Consider the following 20,223-nt stretch of genomic DNA (forward strand, 5'->3'; position numbering starts at 1 on the left):
GAGAGTGAGTGTGGGTCTGAGTGTGTGTGTGGGTCTGAGTGTGAGTGTGGGTCTGAGTGCGTGTGTGGGTTTGAGTGAGTGTGGGTTTGAGAGTGAGGTGGGTTTGAGTGAGTGTGGGTTTGAGAGTGTGTGGGTTTGAGTGTGTGTGTGGGTTTGAGTGTGTGTGTGGGTTTGAGAGTGAGTGTGGGTCTGCGTGTGTGTGTGTGGGTTTGAGAGTGAGTGTGTGTTTGAATGTGTGAGTGTGGGTTTGAGAGTGTGTGTGGGTTTGAGAGTGAGTGTGGGTCTGAGTGTGTGTGTGGGTCTGAGTGTGAGTGTGGGTCTGGGTGTGAGTGTCTGGGTTTGAGAGTGAGTGTGGGTTTGAGTGTGAGAGTGTGGGTTTGAGAGTGAGTGTGGCTTTGAGTGTGTGTGGGTTTGAGTGTGTGTGTGGGTTTGAGTGAGTGTGGGTTTGAGAGTGTGTGGGTCTGAGTGTGTGTGTGGGTTTGAGAGTGAGTGTGGGTTTGAGAGTGAGTGTGGGTCTGAGTGTGTGTGTGGGTCTGAGTGTGAGTGTGGGTCTGAGTGTGTGTGTGGGTTTGAGTGAGTGTGGGTTTGAGAGTGAGTATGGGTTTGAGTGAGTGTGGGTTTGAGAGTGTGTGGGTTCGAGTGTGTGTGTGGGTTTGAGTGTGTGTGTGGGTTTGAGAGTGAGTGTGGGTTTGAGAGTGAGTGTGGGTCTGAGTGTGTGTGTGGGTCTGAGTGTGAGTGTGGGTCTGAGTGTGTGTGTGGGTTTGAGTGAGTGTGGGTTTGAGAGTGAGTATTGGTTTGAGTGAGTGTGGGTTTGAGAGTGTGTGGATTTGAGTGTGTGTGGGTTTGAGTGTGTGTGTGGGTTTGAGAGTGAGTGTGGGTCTGCGTGTGTGTGTGGGTTTGAGAGTGAGTGTGGGTTTGAATGTGTGAGTGTGGGTTTGAGTGTGTGTGGGTTTGAGAGTGAGTGTGGGTCTGAGTGTGTGTGTGGGTCTGAGTGTGAGTGGGTTTGAGTGTGTGTAGGTCTGTGTGTGTGGGTTTGAGAGTGAGTGTGGGTTTGAGAGTGAGTATGGGTCTGAGTGTGTGTGTGGGTCTGAGTGTGTGTGTGGGTCTGAGTGTGTGTGGGGGTTTGAGTGTTTGTGGGTCTGAGTGTGAGTGTGTGGGTTTGAGAGTGAGTGTGGGTTTGAGTGTGTGTGGGGGTCTGAGTGTGAGTGTGGGTTTGAGTGTGAGTGTGGGTCTGAGTGTGAGAGTGTGGGTTTGAGTGAGTGTGGGTCTGAGTGTGAGTGTGTGGGTTTGAGTGTGAGAGCATGGGTTTGAGTGTGAGTGTGGGTCTGAGTGTGAGAGTGTGGGTCTGAGTGTGAGAGTATGGGTTTGAGTGTGTGAGTGTGGGTCTGGGTGTGAGTGTGTGGGTTTGAGAGTGATTGTGGGCTTGAGTGTGAGTGTGGGTTTGAGTGTGAGTGTGGGTTTGAGTGTGTGTGGGGGTTTGAGTGAGTGTGGGTTTGAGAGTGTGTGTGGGTTTGAGAGTGAGTGTGAGTCTGAGTGTGTGTGTGTGTGTCTGAGTGTGAGTGTGGGTTTGAGTGAGTGTGGGTTTGAGAGTGAGTGTGGGTGTGTGGGTCTGAGTGTGTGTGTGGGTTTGAGTGAGTGTGGGTCTGAGTGTGAGTGTGGGTCTGAGTGTGAGTGTGGGTCTGAGTGTGAGTGTGGGTTTGAGTGTGAGTGTGGGTTTGAGTGTGTGTGGGGGTTTGAGTGAGTGTGGGTTTGAGAGTGTGTGGGTCTGAGTGTGTGTGTGGGTTTGAGAGTGAGTGTGAGTCTGAGTGTGTGTGTGGGTCTGAGTGTGAGTGTGGGTCTGAGTGTGAGTGTGGGTTTGAGAGTGAGTGTGGGTTTGAGAGTGAGTGTGGGTTTGAGTGTGTGGGGGTTTGAGTGTGAGTGTGGGTTTGAAAGTGAGTGTGGCTTTGAGTGTGAGTTTGAGTGTGTGTGTGGGTCTGAGTGTGTGTGGGTTTGAGAGTGAGTGTGGGTTTGAGTGTGAGTGTGGGTTTGAGTGTAAGTGTGGGTTTGAGAGTGAGTGTGGGTTTGAGTGTGAGTGTGGGTTTGAGTGTAAGTGTGGGTTTGAGTGTGAGTGTGGGTTTGAGTGAGTGTGGGTTTGAGAGTGTGTGTGGGTTTGAGTGTGAGTTTGAGTGTGAGTGTGTGGGTCTGAGTGTGTGTGGGTTTGAGAGTGTGTGGGTTTGAGTGTGTGAGGGGGTTTGAGTGTGTGAGGGGGTTTGAGTGTGAGTGTGGGTTTGAGTGTGAGTGTGGGTTTGAGTGTGAAAGTGGGTTTGAGTGTGAGTATGGGTTTGAGTGTGTGTGGGTTTGAGAGTGAGTGTGGGTTTGAGTGTGTGTGGGTTTGAGTGTGTGTGTGGGTTTGAGTGTGAGTTTGAGTGTGACTGTGTGGGTCTGAGTGTGTGTGGGTTTGAGAGTGTGTGGGTTTGAGAGTGTTTGGGTTTGAGTGTAAGTGTGGGTTTGAGTGTGAGTGTGGGTTTGAGTGTGAAAGTGGGTTTGAGTGTGAAAGTGGGTTTGAGTGTGAGTGGGTTTGAGAGTGAGTGTGGGTTTGAGTGAGTGTGGGTTTGAGAGTGAGTGTGGGTGTGTGGGTCTGAGTGTGAGTGTGGGTTTGAGTGTGGGTTTGAGAGTGTGTGTGGGTTTGAGTGTGAGTTGGGGTCTGAGTGTGAGTCTTAGTGTTTTGGTTTTATTCCATCCCTCTGAAAACAGTCCTGGCAGCCTCCTCCCCTCTGTGGTGACCAGTGTTCATGGACATTTCTCATGAGCAGCCTGGCTGGGAGTGCCGGCTGGAACCCGCACGCTGCTCTGTCCACTGGCGGCTTCTGGAAAGATTTGGAGATGAGACAGTGTGTCAGCTGGCTATTCGGCCACAGGGTGTGGCGCGGCGTGGGCACTGCTGCAGCTCACCTGTCCTCACACCGACACCCACACATCGTGACTTCCAACACTGGAGGCTCGTGTATCTGGTGGTCACTGGATAGCCATCAAGCGGCTGGTACCTAAGCCAGGTGACTGAGTGGGTGCTAAAAGACTGAGAATATTGTTGTGTATTGCGTTTAGACAATGCAGAGAAACAGCAGCAAGTCTAATTTCACTGTCTTTCGTTTTCATCTGAAAACAAAAACATTAATTGTCCCTTAACGATGTCTGCACATCCCCAGATCGCACAGCCTACCTCAGGTACACGGCTGATTAAATTTCCTTCTGCTCCATTCTTTCGGTGTAAATAAACTGCTAATGCTGCTCTTCCTGCCGGACAAGGGGCTGATAACGCACAGACCTGTAGGATTTCGGATGAGCCCAAGTTTACGGAGGGCAGAAGTGTCTTGGAATAATGTGAGGGGGGGGTGGGGGGGAGGGTCAGTGAAAAAGTCAGCAGATGGGTTGAGGCAGGGTGGGGGAGACGGACAGTACGTATTCAAGTTCAATCAATGCTTGCAGACAGTCCTAAATGGTGGGGAACCTGCCATTTCACACCTAGACGTCTTAACGCTCCACACACAAAATAACTCCTTAATCCCTCCCTTTGTTCTCTTGACAATCTCAAATGTACACCTTCCCCGACCTTTAATGTGTTCGTTTCCTGATTTTTATCCTAGCTGCTGATTGACCTGCTGAATATTTGGAATTTATTTTTAAAATTATGTAGATTTTCAGCCACTGAAGTGTTTTGCCAATTTTAAAATAATAATCCCTTCATGGCCTCTCCTCTCCAGATCTCTTGTGATCTCCCTCAGCTCCACAAGCCCACTGAGATATCCGCCCTCATCCAGCTCTGGCCTTTTAGCCGGTTTTAAAGACCCCACTGAGGTAAAAGCAAACTACTGCAGATGCTGGAAATCTGAAACAAAAACGGAAAGTGCTGGGAAAACTCAGCAAGTCTGGCAGCATCTGTGGACGGAGAAACAGTTAATGGTTTGACTCTAAGGGTCACAGAATCACACAGTGCAGAAGAGGCCCTTCGGCCCATCGAGTCTGCACTGACACGTCAGAAACACCTGACCTACCTACCTAATCCCATTTAGCCCATAGCCTTGAATGTTATGACGAGCCAAGTGCTCATCCAGGTACTTTTTAAAGGATGTGAGGCAACCTGCCTCCACCACCCTCCCAGGCAGCGCATTCCAGACCGTCACCACCCTCTGGGTAAAAAAGTTTTTCCTCACATCCCCCAGAAACCTCCTGTCCCTCACCTTGAACTTGTCCCCTTGTGACTGACCCTTCAACTAAGGGGAACAGCTGCTCCCTATCCACCCTGTCCATGCCCCTCATAATCTTGTACACCTCGATCAGGTCGCCCCTCAGTCTTCTCTGCTCCAATGAAAACAACCCAAGTCTATCCAACCTCTCTTCATAGCTTAAATGTTTCATCCCAGGCAACATCCTGGTGAATCTCCTCTGCACCCCCTCCAGTGCAGACTCATAACATTAACTCTGTTCCTCTCTCCACAGACCTGTTGGGCTTTTCCAGCATTTTCTGTTTTAATTGCTGATGAAATTTACGGCCTCTATTTACTGACTAGGGGAAAGTTTGTGCAGCAAGTCCTGGACAATGAGGAGGAATGGGATGGGGAAGTGGGGGAGGGGACACAGCTCTTAGAGAAAGGAGAGAGCAATGGAGGGAGTAGATAATGGAGCTAAATGTGCAATGAACAAGCCGTGAGGAGGGGGAGGGCTGGCTAGCCAGAGTGCAACTGAGTAGGAGCACTCTGTCACTTCCTGTGGGTGAGATCAGGATGCTACCCTCACCTTCACTGCTCCATGACCCCCAAATGTCAAGTATTCCCTCCCCCCCCAACCCCCATACCCTGTTATTATCACCACGCTTCTGTATTTAGAATCAAACCACAATGAAGGAGGCCTTTTGGCCCATCGTGTCCATGCTGGCTCTTTGACAGAATTATCCATTTAATCCCACTGCCCCTACTCTTGCCCCAGAGCCCTGAAAAATCTTTCACTTTCTGGAATTTATACAATTCCCTTTTGAAAGTTACTATTAAATATGTTTCCGTGACCTCTGACAGTGCAGCACTCCCTCAGAGAATATAGCACCATACACCCCGACTGGGATTCACTCAATATATAGTTTATTTAATTTTTATTTACAAATATCATACATGCTTTGAAATCGCGGTGTGGTCATGATGCCAACCGGCATGATTCCATACATATTGAACATATCCCATCATATTACAGAAGAATCTTTTCTCTAATAAAAGACAATGTAAATCGCACTGAAAGCTCCAACTTTCATCTGGTCTTGACTGACCAATCCCAAATCTCTGGATCCACGTCACAAAATTGTGGGATTTTTTTTTCCCCCCTTGATCACCCAAATAGAAGATCAATGGCTGGCGGGGGAGAGCGCAGGGGGGCAGTGTGTGGGTCTGAGTGTGAGTGTGTGGGTCTGAGTGTGAGAGTGTTGAGTTTGAGGGTGTATGAGTGTGAGAGTGTTGAGTTTGAGGGTGTATGAGTGTGAGAGTGTTGAGTTTGAGGGTGTGGGTTTGAGTGTGAGCATGGGTTTGAGTGTGAGAGTGTGGGCCTGAGTATGAGCGTGTGGGTTTGAGTGTGAGCATGGGTTTGAGTGTGAGAGTGTGGGTCTGAGTGTGAGAGTATGGGTTTGGGTGTAAGCATGGGTTTGAGTGTGAGAGTGTGGGTCTGAGTGTGAATGTGTGGGTTTGAGTGTGAGCGTGGGTTTGAGTGTGAGAGTGTGGGTCTGAGTGTGAGAGTATGGGTTTGGGTGTGAGCATGGGTTTGAGTGTGAGAGTGTGGGTCTGAGTGTGAATGTGTGGGTTTGAGTGTGAGCATGGGTTTGAGTGTGAGAGTGTGGGTCTGAGTGTGAATGTGTGGGTTTGAGTGTGAGAGTGTGGGTCTGAGTGTGAATGTGTGGGTTTGAGTGTGAGAGTGTGGGTTTGACTGTGAATGTGTGGGTTTGAGTGTGAGAGTGTGGGTTTGAGTGTGAGAGTGTGGGCCTGAGTGTGAATGTGTGGGTTTGAGTGTGAGTGTGGGTTTGAGTGAGAGTGTGGGCCTGAGTGTGAATGTGTGGGTCTGAGTGTGAGTGTGAGTTTGAGGGTGTATGAGTGTGGGTCTGAGCTTGAGTGTGTGGGTCTGAGTGTGAGTTTGAGGGTGTATGAGTGTGAGTGTGTGTGGGTTTGAGTGTGAGAGTATGGGTCTGAGTGTGAGTGAGTGGGTTTGAGGGTGTATGAGCGTGAGTGTGTGTGGGTTTGAGTATGAGTGTGGGTCCGAGAGTGTATGTGTGAGTGTGAGAGTATGGGTTTGACTGTGAGAGTGTGGGTTTGACGGTGTATGAGTCAAAAGCCACTTCTCTCAAATGATTCCGATACGACTAAGTGCTTCTAATGTTTTGGCTGCGTCTCGGTCGAATGGGAAATGCGCCTTTACAACCGGGATGTAACCAAGAGTGCTGTCTTAAAAACTGCCCAGCTCATCTTGGGACTGGAGCAGGCATTGGTCCAGTAGTGTAGTGGTTCTATTAGTGGATAAATAATGCAGTAATGTAAACTAATAACCCAGGAGGAGGAGTTCAAATCACACCATGGCAGTTCGAGAATTTAAATTTGGGGAGGGGCAGTGATTTATTTCAGAGTATTTTCAGCAAAAGTGACCATGAAGCTGACGGATTCAAAAACCTAATTTGTTCACTAATCTCCCTTTAGGGAAGCAAAGCTGCCATCCTAGTTACCTGGTTTGGACCTATATGTGACTCTGGTCCGCGCACCAAGGTGTCCGACTGTGAGGTGGCCTAGTAAGCCAGGCTTGGTTGCACCAAATCGATACCAGCAGTTTGTAAAGATAACACCACCATCACCATCTTGGCAGGGCGACTAGAGATTGGCAATAAATGCCAGCGATGGCCAGATTGAATAAAAAGAAACGGATCAGGCATGAATGGTTCGTGATTCCGAAACCCTGGAGCCACAGATTAAAAATTTTACGATGCTCCACCAATTGAGCTGCCCAGTTTCCAGATCATGGCAATTCCCCTCTCCCAGCTCACCCACATCCAAATCACCTGCCAACATTTGGTTGCCCAGCCTACCCGGAGAACAAGCAAGTGTTGGTAACCATGGAAACATCGGGCCACAAAGCCTTCATGGAATGAGGGAATCAAGGAAAAGGACAAAGCAAGGCCAGAGCATCCCATAAACCCACCGAGGTTGCTATTATATCACTGAGACGTTGTCTGTGGTGCAACCACACTTCTCGATGATCATGTTGGGGAACTCTGCCACCTCGATCTCGGTGTAGTCGCCCCTCTTCACCAGGTACATCACAGGCAGTGAGGCGCTCTCCACCACCGCGCAGCTCCTCTCACCATAGTCGAAGGGCCACTGCGGCTGCTTGCAGCCCCCCCCACAGTGAAAGGCCTGGTAGCCGGGGGGCTCGATGATCCAGTACTGGGTCCAGGTCAGCTCCCTGAAGTTGATGAAGTATTCCTGCCTGCAGCAGGTCCCACTCCTCCGGGTTCTGCTCCCTCCACAGTCCCCAGCAGCTCTATAAAAATAAAAAAGGAAAAGAAACAAAGGTTTGTAAAAGCCACCATTTATTGCCCATTCCTAATTGCCCTTCAGAAGGTGGTTGTGGCAGTGTTTTTTGGTCACACAATCTCTGGATCGTCAGTTCAGTAATGTAACCATTACACCACCAGACCCCACAGCAATACAATACACGATGGAAAATAAACTCATTCTCCCCGTCCCTGACACCCCACTCAAACAATTGGACTTACTGCTCCCATTAGGTAAATGATTCCAATCAGCCTATAACATCCTGTTCACCCCTCTGCCCCTAAATCCCCCTGCCCAACCCCTGACCCCCACCCATCCCCCTGCTCCAGATCCCCGTGACCCTAATTCCATGTCCTCAAGCCCCTTGACCATCCCTCTATCCCTGATTATATCTCCTCTCTAAATTTCTGTGTCACAGTAGCAGTGGATGGACCAGACGGGAGTGTAACTGGGAGTTCCCAGACTTATTTGCTGCCAACTCCACAGCAGGAGAAAGCACACAGTAAAATCAGGTGGACCCCATTCAGCCTCATTCGAAACAATGAGTCTTTCAACTTCATGCCTGCCAGAAATTTCTTGTTCTACCGTCTTGTCTCCAAATGTATTTCCAAGTATGCTAATGGCTCACACACTAGTATCTGTACATTAATACTCACACACTAGTATCTGTACATTAATACTCACACACTAGGATTTGCAGCCTTGCACCTACACACTAGTATCTGTACATTAATACTCACACACTAGGATTTGCAGCCTTGCACCCACACACTAGTATCTGTACACTAGTAATCACACATTGGCATTCATAGACTTGCACTCATATCTGTAAACTAGTATTAAGATACAGAGGTTCACAAACCTGCACTGTCAGACTGGTATCCACACATTAGTATCTGTACACTAGTATCTGTGCTTTAGCATCTGTACTAATATCTAATTTGTGCACTAGTATCTGCATTCACACACAAGTATTCACACACTTGTATCTGCACGCCAATCTCCACCCTGTGTTGTTTGAAAGCTGGAGTGACTCGTTTTTTTACACAGGGAGTGTTGCACTAATATCTTCAAGTTGCCACCCACCGGCATTATCCTGGAATCTCCAGGAATTACAAATTAATTTCTTGGACACTGCTGCGAGCAAACCAGGAGAAGAATCACTGAGGCGTTACATGAAAATGGCGTACTTTTAATTGCCTCCGAACTAATTTCTTTATGCGAGAAATATCGGAGATGCAGTATTTCGCTAAAAGTCAAGGTGAATCCAGTCGGAAAATAAGAACTCTGCCTGGCTTTCCAATTGACCATGGGAAGATTGTGCAACTAGATGGCCAACCTATGGCAGGAGGTCATGTGACTAGATTTGGCTACCCTCGGGAGGGTCTTAAACTCTTTTAATTCTGCGAGGGCTCCCTAAAAGATACGTACCCATACTCGCTGAAGTTGAGGGTGTACAGGACCAGCTCTGGTTTTCCCAGCTTCCGGTCAGCAGGATTCTGGGAAGTGAAGCTGACGAATCTGGCCAGCTCGGCCGCGTGCCGCCCCGGTCGCTCAGCTTCGATCCAGACCTCCAGGAACATCTCGCTCTCCCTGGTGTTCTGCCAGTAGTGGACGGCCTGGGTGACGTCGAACATTTTCCAGCCAGAGTCGAGAATGGGGACCAGCCTGTCACAGGGTGGGGAGACACAGCGTTATCACATCAGCACAGAAGCAACTCGCATTTGGAAGCTGACGCTTCAAAGGGGCCTAAATCCAAACTAAATCTGCAGGAACGATACTTCGGCGAGCCGCTAGTTATCTATCACTGAAACAGGTGAAACTGGCGACTCTGAACCTGTTTCCCAAACTTCTCCACTGCTCGAGTTGTCCCCACCCCACAACTGGGACTGTTCGAGACCAATTGATAGAGGTCAAGAACTCCATTATTGTTGTATCATGTAATTATCAGGATGACTGAAAGTGAACTAGATGGATCTCTTCTATATGAATCTCCTTTCAACACACCTAATCCTCATTGGCAGACACTCCAAATCTGCCTCACGGTAGCCCCGGCAAAGGGGATTGTTAGCCAAATTTCAGAGGGGATGGCTGGAGAGAAGGAGGAAAAGTTCTTACCTGGAGTCTATGAGTGAGGTCCTGTTACTGCCGTCAGCCAGAATCTTGACCCAGTACACGCTGACCCTGGCGTTGTTAACCGGCCGGCTGTGTCTCCTGGGAGGGAGCTCCCCCTTGTGGATGCCTTTCTTGAAGAGTTTGAGCTCCGCCATGGTCACCTCGCTGTTTTCGGGGATCAGCCCCTTCATATCAAAAACCAGCCTCTGCCTGCTGGGGTCCGAATAAAGCACGTCTCCTGTCGTATCTGGGGAAATGGAGCAGAGCAATGTCAAGGGTGAAATATGTTTGTGAGGAAGAACAAGACATAAAAACTAAGTGGAACAGGAGTAGGCCATTCAGCCCCTCATGCCCGTTCTGCCATCCCATTAAATCATGGCTGATCTCAATCTTATCCCCATCTACCCCTCCTATGTTCCTAGTCTTGGTTCCGTAACCCTTTGAGCACCTTGCCTGGCACAAATCTATTGATCTCACTTTTCACCAACCTTTGAAAACACTTGTGACTGTTGTAGAATTTTAAAGGGGGTGCAGGAACAGAGTGACCTAGGGAATTTATATATACTTAATCATTGAAGGAGGTTGGACAAATTGAGAAGATTGGTCCTTGGCATTATAAACAGAGGCATAGAATGCAAAAATAAGGATGTTACATTGACCTTGATAGAGAGCTTTACAGCTTTATAGCTGGAGCATTGTGTTCAACTCTGGCACCACACTTTTAGGAAGGGTGTCAAAGCCTTGAGGAGGGTATGGAAAAGATTTACCAGACAGATGTGGGACTTCAGTTATGTGGAGAGACTGCAGAAACTGAGATTGTTCTCCTTTAAGCAGAGACGATTTTAAGGAGAGATTTATTAGATGCATTTAAAATTATGAAGTGTTGGAGAATTGAAGAGGACACCAAAAGAATTGGCAAAAGAACCAGAGGGGAGATGAGGAGAATGAGTCATTATGATCTAGAATGCAATGCTTGAAAGGGTGGTGGAGGCAGATTCAATAATAACTTGCAGTAGTGAGTTGAATACTGAAGGAGTTACAATTTGCAGGGCTATGTGGAAAACTTGGGAGTGGGACTAACTTAATGGCTTCTCTGGAAGCATTGGCACCGGCACGATGGGCCCAGTAGCCTCCTTCTGTGTTGTAAAATGAGACAGGCGGTTTATAATCTCGTTTCCAGCTTTATTGTCCAGGAATATTTGTGTCTTTTCTTCAGAAGACGTCATGTTAAAATTCTGAGAGTAAACTGTGCATTCCAGACAGTGCAAAACCTGCTGAAGCCTTTGTAATGCGTCAGGCTGTGTGAATCACTCAACAATTTGCAGCTATAATTGCAAAAAGCCCTTTCAGACAAGGCTGAGGCTGTGTGTGTGTGTGTGTGTGTGTGTGTGTGTGTGTGTGTGTGTGTGTGTGTGTGTGTGTGTGTGTGTGTGTGTGTGTGTGTGTGTGGAACACGTTTGTTAGTAACTGATTAGATTTACACAAGCTTTACACCACATTAGAAAATAAACTTGTGAAGCCTAGACCAAGTTGGCCCAGTCCAAGCCTCACAGTGGTCTCAATGGGCTGGGATGGGACAGCAGGGAAATCAGACAGGTTTCTCATTCCCATTGGGGCGAGGCAACACTTGGTTGACGAGACCAGTGAAACTGTCCCTCACTCTGATGTGAGTCAATGATATTTAGGCAAACTTTAGCCAGGGTGGGGAGGTCACAAAAACTTTTTTTTTTAAAATGAAGCTAGGGACAGATGTTTGACAATTATTCCTATGGGATGGTAAAAATAAGTATCTTTTCATTCGAAGGAATATTAAAATTCGAATGTGTTACTGCAAGTGACAGTCTAAATCAAGTCAGGACATTTAAAAGGAAATTAAAGCCTGAGGAAATTAATTATAAAGGATACAGGGAATTGGATTAGATTTTTTTTTTTGGAAAAGTTTACTTTATTCATAAAATATCTGGAAGAACATACCAAACCATTTCAAAATCATCATCACAAAGGTACAATCAGGTTCAACTTTTACAACATGTATCACAAGGTGCATCTATACAATAAATATTACAATCATTTGCAGACATTCATTTTGAGCTGTACAGCCCGAGGGGCTCTCAACAGTTCCCAGCCCCTCGGTGCACTGTGGCAGAAAGGTCTTAGACAGCGACCCTTCCCCATTGCGCCTTTGTGGCGGAGTTGGATTAGATATCCTGACTGGGGGAACAAGCACACACAGGGACACGGTGAAGCTGAACAGCTTCAGTTCTGCACTCTTTATCTCCTTGTCCTAAACTTAGAGGAGATTACAAACAAATTGAAAGATTTGGCCTGTGACTGCATCCATGCTCCCGAGCTACATGCACAAACTCTTGAGTTGGTAGTACTCTTGCCTCTTCGGCAGAAGTTGTGAGTTCAAATCCCACTCCAGAAATTTAAAGGCGTAATATAGCACCGAAGGGAGTGGAGCACAGCAATGTTGGAGATGGCGTCTTTCAGATGAGATGTTAAACTGAGACCCTATCTGCTCTCTTGGGTGGGTGTAAAAAATCCCTGAGTGATATTTGGTCAACATTTAGTTTTCAACCAACGTCAAGAAAACAGATTAATCATTCATTTCATCGCTGTTTGTGGGATCTTGCTGTGCACAAATTAGCTGCTGTGCCTCCTACATTAAGACAAGTGACTACACTTCAAAAAAAAACTTCATTGTCTGTAAGTCGGCGAAAGGCGCAGTAAAAGTGTAGGATTATTCTTTTTACATGCACGCATTCACTCCCTGGATTAAGGTGATTAATAATGGCAGAGATATGAACATTATGAAAAGCATTACTTACCTGAATTGCCTGGAACTCCTCTTAAGATGCCAGCCAGGCTGGGCAGGGCTCTCCGCTTCCTCTCCTTGTCCTTGTGGATCTTAAGCATGGAGATGTACTTGTTCCTCACATGAGCCGGGACCACCACGTTCTCCAGATCTCTCTTGGCGAGGCGTGGAGCCTCCGTCAGCCCCAGTTTCCCAAGCATGGCAGCCTTGACCTCCTCAGCATGGCGATGGTGGTGGTAGTGGTGGTGGATCCCATCAGACAGCACTGACCAGAGTAAGGAACAGAGGACCCCGAGCGACAGCATATTCCAGCCGATAACCATTTTTTTAAACCAAGGAGGGATTTCCTTTAACTTCTCAGGGGCACGCAATACAGGGAGAAGATTCCCTTTTCTGTTATACCTGCCTGTTATAGCACAGCTCCTGGGAAGAGCAACTTTACTAAGACAGTCCACAGTCTGACTGAGAGCGTTGGCAACAGCTTTTAAAGAGAGGGCCAGGCATTGATCTCCAGTCCAGACAGAGGTGGATACACAAAAATTGAAAGGAGGCACTGAAACATCAAAGAGGCAGGAGGCTTAACAACGACCCCCACTTAAAACAGAATGACTGACAGTTTTCACCTTCTGTAGAAATCCTCCAGCATTAACTCAATCATGTGTCCCTTTCCACTTTTCACCCATGCAGATTAACAAGACTGAAGCCTCAAGCAGATTTTTCTTTTATTTTTAAAAAATACTCCCAAAGATCTTTAATGCTTTTTAGCAATCCCTCTCCATCAGGATGCTTTAAGAGCTGGCCTTCCCAAGCAAGCTGCACTTCTCTCTGTCTCATCAAAGTAAATAATTGGTGCAGTTGTTGATGAATCTGGTGCAAGTTTGTGCAGCAAGGGATTTGACCAGGATTGGCTTGGAGGTGGTGTACCACAACAACAACAGTTTACATTTATATAGGGCCTCTAAATGGTGAAACACCCCAAGGCCCTTAACAGGACCGTAAATCGGACAAAAAAATTCACACCGAGTCACGAAACAAGACAGTGCAGTTGACCAGAAGTTCGGGCAAAGAGGTAGCTTTAAGCAGTGCCTTAAAGGAGAACAGGAGGGGTACACAGGCAGGGAGGCTTAGGCTGGGAATTCACGGGTTTAGGGCCCAGGCCACTGAAAGCACGGCCAATAATGGTGGAGTGAAGAAAATTGGGGATGCTCAAAAGGCCAGAATTAGAGGGGCGCAGATATTTCAGAGGGCTGCAGGGCTGCAGGAGATTACAGAGATGGGGGGGAGCTGGGGGAGATTACAGAGATAGGGGGGCTGGAGGAGATTACAGAGATAGGGGGCTGGGGGAGATTACAGAGATAGGGGGAACTGGGGGAGATTACAGAGATGGGGGCGCTGGGGGAGATTACAGAGATAGGGGGGACTGGGGGAGATTACAGAGATAGTGGGGGCTGGGGGAGATTACAGAGATAGGGGGGCTGGGGGAGATTACAGAGATAGGAGGGGCTGGGGGAGATTACAGAGATGGGGGGGCTGGGGGAGATTACAGAGATGGGGGGGCTGGGGGTGATTACAGTGATAGGGTGGCTGGAGGAGATTACAGAGATAGGGGGCTGGGGGAGATTACAGAGATGGGGGGCTGGTGGAGATTAAAGAGATGGGGGGGCTGGAGGAGATTACAAAGATGGGGAGCTGGGGGAGATTACAGAGATAGGGGGCTGTGGGAGATTACAGAGATAGGGGGCTGGGGGAGATTACAGAGATAGGGGGGGCTGGGGGAGATTACAGTGATAGGGGGGCTGGAGGAGATTACAGAGATGGGGGGCTGGAGGAGATTACAGAGATGGGGGGGCTGGGGGAGATTACAGAGATAGGGGGGACTGGGGGAGATTACAGAGATGGGGGGGAGCTGGGGGAGATTACAGAGATGGGGGGGAGCTGGGGGAGATTACAGAGATGGGGGGGTGCTGGGGGAGATTACAGAGATAGGAGGGGCTGGGGGAGATTACAGAGATGGGGGGGCTGGGGGAGATTACAGAGATGGGGAGCTGGGGGAGATTACAGAGATAGGGGGGCTGGGGGAGATTACAGAGATAGGGGGCTGGGGGAGATTACAGAGATAGGGGGGGCTGGGGGAGATTACAGAGATAGGGGGGCTGGGGGAGATTACAGAGATAGGGGGGCTGGGGGAGATTACAGAAATAGGGGGGCTGGGGGAGATTACAGAGATGGGGGGGCTGGGGGAGATTACAGAGATGGGGGGGCTGGGGGAGATTACAGAGATAGGGGGACTGGGGGAGATTAGAGAGATAGGGGGGCTGGGGGAGATTACAGAGATGGGGAGCTGGAGGAGATTACAGAGATAGGGGAGCTGGGGGAGATTACAGAGATGGGGAGCTGGAGGAGATTACAGAGATAGGGGGACTGGGGGAGATTACAGAGATGGGGAGCTGGAGGAGATTACAGAGATAGGGGGGCTGGGGGAGATTACAGAGATGGGGGGACTGGGGGAGATTACAGAGATGGGGGCTGGGGGAGATTACAGAGATAGGGGGCTGGAGGAGATTACAGAGATGGGGGGCTGGGGAGATTACAGAGATAGGGGGGGCTGGGGGAGATTACAGAGATAGGGGGGCTGGGGGAGATTACAGAGATAGGGGGGCTGGGGGAGATTACAGAGATGGGGGGGCTGGGGGAGATTACAGAGATGGGGGGGCTGGGGGAGATTACAGAGATAGGGGGACTGGGGGAGATTACAGAGATAGGGGGGCTGGGGGAGATTACAGAGATGGGGAGCTGGAGGAGATTACAGAGATAGGGGAGCTGGGGGAGATTACAGAGATGGGGAGCTGGAGGAGATTACAGAGATAGGGGGACTGGGGGAGATTACAGAGATGGGGAGCTGGAGGAGATTACAGAGATAGGGGGGCTGGGGGAGATTACAGAGATGGGGGGACTGGGGGAGATTACAGAGATGGGGGCTGGGGGAGATTACAGAGATAGGGGGCTGGAGGAGATTACAGAGATGGGGGGCTGGGGAGATTACAGAGATGGGGGGACTGGGGGAGATTACAGAGATGGGGGGCTGGAGGAGATTACAGAGATGGGGGGCTGGGGGAGATTACGGAGATGGGGGGACTGGGGGAGATTACAGAGATGGGGGGCTGGGGGAGATTACAGAGATGGGGGCTGGAGGAGATTACAGAGATGGGGGGACTGGGGCATATTACAGAGATGGGGGGCTGGGGGAGATTACGGAGATAGGGGGGGCTGGGGGAGATTACAGAGATAGGGGGCTGGAGGAGATTACAGAGATAGGGGGGCTGGGGGAGATTACAGAGATAGGGGGGACTGGGGGCCATGCAAGGACTTCAATGCGAAGACAAGAGTTTTAAATTTGATGTGTTGCCAGACCAGGAGCCGGTACAGACCTGTGAGCACAGGAATGATGGATGAATGGGTACTTGGTGCAATTAGGATCCGAAACATCACATACACGAACTCTCGAAATCAGATTAAAAAAGAAACAAAAGTATGTGCTGAGTAAATTGGTCTCACTTGCAAGCCAGGTGGGTGTGTAGTGGTAGCAACGCTAACAATGGTCATCGCCAGCCCCCCCACCAACCCCCTGACCCCCCCATCCCCCCACCCCCCCAACCCCCCACCACCCACCCCCACTCCCCCACCACCCCCGACCCCCACTCTCCCACAATCCCCCCACCGCCACCCCCCCCCCCCAACTCCGCCACACCACCCCCGACCCCCACTACCCCCCGGCAACCCCCCCACCCCATCACCCACCCATCCCCCAGTTTGGGAAGGAGCGGGATGGGGGGTAAGATTTGTCTTTGTCAACATAATCCATCTGCCCCCTACTGGAAGGTGCATAATCAGATGAGGACGAGACCAGCCTTGACTATGATGCAACCTGCGGTGGAATAGCCAACTGCCTATAAAGGCTTCGATAGGATTATTACTTGGGAAGCTCCTAAGGGATAACTGCTGCAAATGGAAACACATCCCAGCTACAAGAGGATGGACAGGGTTAGGGAAAAAAACCTCTAACTTAAATTGAAATGAATTTTGTTAAAACAAACTGTCCTGACACAGTTTATGTTAACTCACACAGAGGGTTGTAAACTCCTGGAATTCTCTATGGAGTCTCTGTTGTTAAGTATATTCAAGACAGAGATAGATGTTTGTATATTAAAGGAATCAAGAGATAAGGGGTTAGTGCAGGAAGGTGCAGCTGAGGTGGAAGATCAGCCATGCTGTTATTGAAGGGCCGAATGGCCTGTGCCTACTCTTATTTCTTGTGTTCTCATCAGGTGTGAGTGGATCTAATGCTATTTAGCTCGCAGTTACCGTGGAGTCTGGAACACGGTTGAATGCTAATCTGATCTTTCCCTATTTATGTAAATCCAGGCAATTACAGTCACTTGTAAACTGCGGAGTTCATTGCTTGTAAAGGTCAGATTGTCATGACTGCCAGAAATATATCAGATAATGAATGCTAGTGATCTGTCTGTGGCTTTGGCTGCAGACAATTGCTGAAAAATATATACGTACATATATTTGTACAAGGTATTGGCAGGGTTGAAAGCGAGATTTCGTAAACTCACTCCACAGAGTGAGGAATAACAACAGCATTATTCACCCATCGCCCCAGTGTTCACAGAATGTTACGGTGCAGAAGGAGGCCATTCAGCCCATCAAATCTGCACCAGCTCTCTGAATGAGCATTATGACTCAGTGCCATTGCCCTGCCTTTTCCCCATACCCTTGCACATTGTTTCAATTCAAATAATCATCCAATGCCCTCTTGGTTGCCTCATTTGAACCTGCCTCCACCACACTTCCAGGCAGTGACTCCCAGACCCGAACCACTTGCTGAGTGAAGAAGCTTTTTCTCGCGTCATATTTGCTTCTTTTGCAAAACACTTCAAACCTGTGCCCTCTCGTTCTCGATCCTTTTACGAGTGGGAACAGTTTCTCCCTATCTACTCTGTCCAGCCCTCTCATGATTTTGAAAACCTCTATCAAATCTCCTTTTAGCCTTCTTCTCTCCAAGGAGAACAGTCTCAACCTCTCCAACTTACCTTCATAACTGAAGTTTCTCATCCCTGGAACCATTCTTGTAAACCTCTTCTGCACTCTCTCCAATGTGTTCACATCCTTCCTATAGTGTGGCGCCCAGAGCTGTACACAATACTCCAGCTGTCCCATACAAGTTCAGCATAACCTCCTTGCTCTATGTCCCTATTAATAAAGTCCAGGATACTGAACAAAATCAATGATAGCTGACATGTTCAGCATTACTGAAAGTAGCCTTCAATTCCAGCTTTTTAATAATTGAATTTAAATCCTATGTGCTACTATGGTGGGATTTGAACCCATTTCTCCAGAGCATTAGCCTGGGCCTCAGGATTTCTAAACCAATGACATTACCACTACACCACTGTCTCCTCACTGAGCTACCCAAATTCTCATTTCAAATTCTTCCATTGCCTGGTCCCTCCCATCTCCCAAACCTCCTGCAGCCCCATAACCTTCCGAGATCTCTGTGCCACAATAATTCTGACCCCTCGTGTGTCCCCAATTTTAATCACTTCACCATTCCTCAGCTGCTAAAGCCTTTAACTCTGGAATTTCCTCCCTAATCCTCTCTACATCTCTGTCCTCCTTTAACACACTCCTTAAAACTTACCTCTTTGACCAAGTTTTTTTGTCATCTGCCCTAATATCGCCTTATTTTGGACTCATGCATCTGTTCTTATTTTCTATGACATCCTTCAATTTGATAGTATTTATAATTCTTACAGAAATAAGACTCATTTATTGGAGGAAAGGCATTTGTCTGCAGTATTGGTTGAGGAGTTGGGAGGCATGCAATTGATACGAATGGTGGGATGGTGTAACTACAGTGTGACATGTTTACATAGATATTTTCAATTACAAATGATGATCAGATCATCTGTTTTAGTGACATTAATTGAGGGATCAATGTTGGCCAGGATATCGAGTGAGAACTTCCCCTTTTCAAAATACTTCTGTGGGATCGATTGTGTTCACCTGAGGGTACAGACAGGGCCTCAATTTAACATCTCATCTCAAAGATGGCATCTCCAACTGTACAGCACCCCCTCAATACTGCACTGGGAGCATCAGCCTGTATCTTGTGCTCAAATCATTGGACTGGGAATTGAACCCACATTCTCCTTACTTAGTGGAGTCCCATGTTGAGGCTGCTGCTTCACTGCTGGGATACAATTCCACAGACATCTGCTGTCCAATGAAGTACTCACTTGGTGTCAGCCAGGGCATGGAGTTAAGTCAGGCGGGTTATTTAAGTGGAGGATGATAAGGAGCTGATGTCTGGTGAGTACAGTTGGTCATATCTGACAGGAGTAGCTTATTAATGATCACTGTCTAGTAACATGTTCAGTCAGTTGGACAGGAGCCATATCTCAGCTAGATTGAGCACCTTCAGGAGATCAGCATGAGGGAATGGGGCGGAGAGGAGGGTGGTGAGGAGAGTAAAAGTAAATGAAATTTTATGTAAATAGGCACACTTTGATTTCTTAAGCCTGAGATCCACTGAGGTGAAGCCAAGACTCATCTCTCAAAGTCGTGTTTATTCATGAGGCGTTTGTGAGAGTATATTTGTACTTCTTAAGCCTCCCACATGGCATCCTCTTGATGCGAGGGAGGTGTTGAAGGGAAGCTGGCTGCTTCTCAGTGGGGAAGGGGCAATATTTGCCACCCTTGGGCCTTCCAGCAGTGAGGTCAAACTCCCAGCTTCCTTCATACCCATTAAGATGCAGAGTGACCACACTTAAAACAGACAAGCCTTAGATGAACGTGTTTGTGTAAATCTCACCTTGATCTCTCCAGGTTCACCAGCTTACTGAGAGGTGAGGAAGCTCATCATTGTACGCTTGAGTGATGAAAAGCAGCTACTCCACAACTAACACCATATAGAGTTCCCGCTTGCTTGATATGAATTTCACATGCTGTCCCTCCAGGAACACATACTCCACCCATTAACCCCCAACTCCGTCCCTTCACCCACTTCCCTAAAGACAGGGGCAAGCTGGCCATATGGGAAATTAGGAGATTTCCCAAGTATCATGGTGAATCTTCACAACACCATATTTTGATATTCCCCTCCTTTGAGGTGTAGCCTTCATTTAGTTCTGGGCTCTGCACCGCAGGAAGAATATATTGGTCAGAATATTGGCCAAGACGAGAATGGTTAAATTATGAGGATGGGTTGCATAGACTTGGCTTGTATTCCTTTGAGTTTAGAAGATTGAGGGACATTCTAACCGATGTGGTTAAAATGCTTAAAGGATTTGATCGGGTCGATAAAGAGAAACTATTTCCTCAGATGGGTGAATCCAGAGCAAGGAAGCATAATCTTCAAATTAAAGCTAGGCTGTTCACACAAAGGGCAATAGAAATCTGGAATTCTCTCTCCAAAAAGACCGTGGATGCTAGGAAAGGTCAATTACATTTTAAAGACTCACAACAATGGATTTTTGTTCGGATTATCAAGGGATATGGAGTAACTGAGTTGAGGTCAATGGAGTAACAGGCCTGAGGGGCTCAATGCTTACCTCCTGTTTCTATCTACCATGCCCTTTTGGAGAAGCCTGTCTGTCCTCTGTCTAAACTTCCGAGAATGCAGGCACAGGTTTGTTAAGATCCTGCAGAGGTATTGCTGGAGAGTGACATGCT

At 48.2% G+C, this 20,223-nt stretch overlaps 1 protein-coding gene across 1 annotated transcript; it reads right to left on the reverse strand.

Annotated features, from left to right (window-relative positions):
- Positions 1 to 7,208: 7,208 nt before the first annotated feature.
- On the reverse strand, positions 7,209 to 12,809 carry LOC121278129 (left-right determination factor 2-like). The gene is made up of 4 exons (XM_041188221.1): positions 12,500 to 12,809; positions 9,672 to 9,915; positions 8,985 to 9,221; positions 7,209 to 7,539 (listed from the first exon to the last, which is right to left on the reverse strand). Exons 1-4 carry the CDS (start codon positions 12,807 to 12,809, stop codon positions 7,209 to 7,211), a joined length of 1,122 nt encoding a protein of 373 aa, XP_041044155.1.
- Positions 12,810 to 20,223: the final 7,414 nt, after the last annotated feature.

This window comes from Carcharodon carcharias, chromosome 5 (assembly GCF_017639515.1).
Source record: "Carcharodon carcharias isolate sCarCar2 chromosome 5, sCarCar2.pri, whole genome shotgun sequence".
NCBI classification, from domain to species: Eukaryota; Metazoa; Chordata; class Chondrichthyes; order Lamniformes; family Lamnidae; genus Carcharodon; species Carcharodon carcharias.

Coding starts and splice junctions, on each gene's coding strand:
- LOC121278129 (XM_041188221.1), bottom strand. CDS start 12,809: ATGGTTATCGGCTGGAATATGCTGTCGCTCGGGGTCCTCTGTTCCTTA. Junction 9,916..12,499: donor AGGAGTTCCAGGCAATTCAG/GTAAGTAATGCT, acceptor CCATTTCCCCAG/ATACGACAGGAGACGTGCTT. Junction 7,540..8,984: donor CTCAACTTCAGCGAGTATGG/GTACGTATCTTT, acceptor TTATTTTTATAG/AGCTGCTGGGGACTGTGGAG.